This window comes from Priapulus caudatus, unplaced genomic scaffold, assembly GCF_000485595.1.
Source record: "Priapulus caudatus unplaced genomic scaffold, Priapulus_caudatus-5.0.1 Scaffold40, whole genome shotgun sequence".
Taxonomy (NCBI): Eukaryota; Metazoa; Priapulida; class Priapulimorpha; order Priapulimorphida; family Priapulidae; genus Priapulus; species Priapulus caudatus.
The window spans coordinates 65,220-68,919 of NW_014577101.1; the positions used below are offsets into that span (position 1 = coordinate 65,220).

The 3,700-nt window shown below is 45.2% G+C and overlaps 1 protein-coding gene across 1 annotated transcript in view; it reads right to left on the bottom strand.

The window, feature by feature from the left end:
- The window catches only part of LOC106819758 (inositol hexakisphosphate and diphosphoinositol-pentakisphosphate kinase 2-like), a 63,014-nt gene that overhangs the window by 46,927 nt on the left and 12,387 nt on the right, over window positions 1–3,700 (bottom strand). The window contains exon 4 of the mRNA XM_014824352.1: window positions 1,665–1,808. Within this exon, the coding sequence (XP_014679838.1) occupies window positions 1,665–1,808 (144 nt within the window). The remainder of the gene's footprint in view (window positions 1–1,664; window positions 1,809–3,700) is intronic.

Consider the following 3,700-nt stretch of genomic DNA (forward strand, 5'->3'; position numbering starts at 1 on the left):
AATGTACTTGTACAATGCCTGAACTGGTTTCTGTATTCGTCAGGGCCGGCGGCGTTGCTTTGTGGGTAATATGAAAAATCGCGGAACCCTCTATAGAGTGGACGTTATCGGTTTATTCACCTGCTGCTACTTTTATAAACAATGAGTCCATCTCAGTACAAGCGAGAAACCATCTTTACACTCACGTAATCTACCTCGTGAATTGATTACCATTCAAGCCTTACAGCCAGCTAGTGACCACTACACTTAACGGCCATGAGCTATTGATGTCACACACCTGCATCATACGTGTGAGGCACATATACGGGCACGCACGCATGCACACGCACACACGCTCGTGCGCACGCATATGCAACACGAACCCTACATTACATACACATCAGGAGTAGATAAAGGGAATTCCCTTTATCTACTCCTGATACACATGCTTATATTACGTACACCGCAGCGCTAGCCAGCCAACTATCACTATCAGTGTGTTGTGTAGGGCCAGCCAGGGCCAGCCAGAAGCAGCCACGCACCATCGAGCGTATATATCTACGGACGGGGAACATAGACGTGGGACTGGGGGCACGCGAGGTGACAACTACGCACAAGGCCATTCGGCATACCCTTACCCAGTGCTTGAAACGAACATATTACTACTATTCCGGGTAAAGCAGGCTCGCCACCGGAATAGTGAAAGGAACCATGAAATTTTCCAGGGGGAAAATCTCTAGTGGAAAAAAACTGGTGTTTTTATCGCCTATTCACTCAGTGTTTTCCTGTTACGCTGCCTAATCTAGGTCACACACATGAATCTGTGGCTATAAATAGCTGTTGCTGTAGTAGTACCTAGTTAATAATTTTAACCACAAAATCTCACACGTAAAAAACCCATAGGTTTTGTCTATTTTCATTGCCATATATATCTCAAATCTCCATTGACAAACAATTCAATTTCTCCCCCTCCTTTTAAACCCCTACCCCACCCCACCACCACCCACAACCCACCTCACCACATCCCAACCCCATTCCACCCTGTAATACAGAGAAATGAGTGTGATAAGTAATTATGAAAACACGGCGACACCAAGGATAAGGGTAGTTCTATATATAAGTAATAGTGGAAATTAGACAATAGAGAGGGGATCGAAATAGCTTGAGGTCGGGTCTTTGTTTAAACGCTGGGCACTGGCCGGAACCAGTCCCATAACGCGAAAGCCAGTTAGCGAGCGGGGTAAGGCCGATTGGCCATGAGAAAGACAATAGACCGCACAGACGTATAAAACCCGCACGCACGAAATGTGCGGGGTTCTCTGGCTCTCTGTTTCATCGCCTATATCATACTCCGTGAGTCGTCTCTGCGACCGCATATCAACCGTTGAAATCGTAAGTTACGTTCCAGGCACCGCGCAACCATATGCACGCGACACTACCCCTTTGTGGGATTATACATTAGTTAAGATATGTTTCATTAAATACTTACTTTGTTCTAATACGTACATATCAGTTCTATTGTTGTTTATGTGTTGTACATGACAGACGTTGTCATGACAACATGATGGCAGCATGGTAAACATTAACACCTGGCATGATATCATGATGTCAGCATTGTAGATATCCACACATTGCATGACAACATGTCAGCATTGTAGATATCCACACAATGATAGAGGATGTACCTGTATGTACTTCCAGTTCTCCAATCTCTCCAGAATCTCTTTCATCGGCTTGGAGTTTGATTTCTTTCTCATGGCGCAGATGCCCACTGTTACGACCTTGGGCAACGTCTCATTGATCGTCTCATCGCAGTCACCTTCGTCGTCCTGAGAGCACCGACAAAGCAATTATATTATTATTTATTATTTTCTATTACATTTTAATTGCCTCAGCCTAGTGATCTACCTCACATGCCTGCAGACACAGACGTACGCACACATGCATGCACGCACGCACGCACGCACGCACACACACGCACACGCACACGCACACGCACACGCACACGCACACGCACAAGCACAGGCTGATAAAATTGTGATGCCTTACAAACACTAGCACACGTTTACAGTTCATATCTCCCCACACGACATCAGCTATTTTAGTGGTAGGAATTACATCATTCACCTGACACTAATTATCCCTCTGACTGAGAAAAATTGTTAAAGCCGAGAAAAGTATTAGGTAGAGGCAAGGCAGTGGAATGCTAACACCCCGTCCTTCTTTAAAAATAAGCTGCTAATGATCCACAAACTGGTCAGTGCTGATTACACTTAGAGCAGTGCTGACCACTTCACATCATGAGGCCAGTGGCTTGGGCATATATACCAACAAGCCTTTCACACAGTGGCCTGTAGCTACACTGTCATTATCAAACGTGTGCGTAATATAGAGGGTTCCGCGATTTGGTTTAAAAATAGCAATATTACCTACAATCCCGTGCCGCCGGCCATACCGGTTACAAATAGAGCGAACACGCGTCGCGTGTAATGTGCCACTCTGCACAATCGACCGATTTTACATTGGCTATAGTGTTATTATTGCAATAGATATTAGAAGTAAGAGGATTCCGATTTACCAGACAGGTTTATCAGCGTGGGTTTTAGGTGCTGCAGTTTAATGAGGCTGCCACACAGTCGGCCGATTCGTAGATTGAGCAGATCGGAAGATTGCACGCAACACATATATGTTCATAGACTTGAGTTTGTTTACATCGTGAGAGTTCAGAAATTTCACCGATTTTACCGCATCTACTCTAGCTATCAAACGCAGCTTTTTATAATAGCTAGTGTATGCACGTTTGTCGACTGTCTGTAGTGTACGTAGTATGGATAAGTACTTTGATTCACTAGACAACGTAGCCAAAGCACGCTATCTCGAGAAAATTGCGTGCATTGGGAATCGACACCCGTACGAGAATGGAGCGAGGACCACAACTTGTGCCCATCACGTACTTATTTGGATCTCGTGAATTGACTACCTAACATTCTAGCCGAGATCATTTTATACTCTCACGGACTTTCAGAACCACAAAAGCCTGGATGCCCACGATCGACTGTTCTGCGGTTGGGTGTATCAGTCTACACCTATCATGTGAACAGTGAGAGTCCCATCTAGGTTATCCGAGCACGTGTTATGCACTACCAGTCTCTGATTATACCATCTCTCTATCCGTGCATTGGTCACGATGAGAGAATATGGGACAGGCATCATGTCAGCACACTGTAATTGTAAAGCCGGGACTTGGTGAATTCTGTTCACATGTTGCCTCGGTGCTATTTTACGTAGAGCATAGGCCTACGTGCAAGAGCAATCACCACCCCCACTCAAACAGCTGCCTACTGGATGCCGGCGATATATATGTATATTAGCGGCGTGCGCCGTGCGTGCGGTGTACCTGTGTGTTGCAGAAGAGCATTTGACCGGCATTTACAGGTAATTATCGGCAATACTAGGCGAAAGAGAGTAGAGAAACATTAAGACATTGGTAGTAAATACATTTCGTGTTTATTCAGCATTGCTTTTTTATTGAAAATGCTCCAAGCGTCGGTGGTCTGCCTGGTCTCTCGTCGCTTTGGTTTGTGTTGTGATTACGCTAGGCAGCCTAAAAAAGCTGTGTGGCTCTCTCTGGTACCAATTACTGCAGTTGAAAACACCGCAGAAGAGCGTCGTTGTGATGGATTTGCTTAATAGGCGAATAAAATTAGCAGAGGTGCGTTGC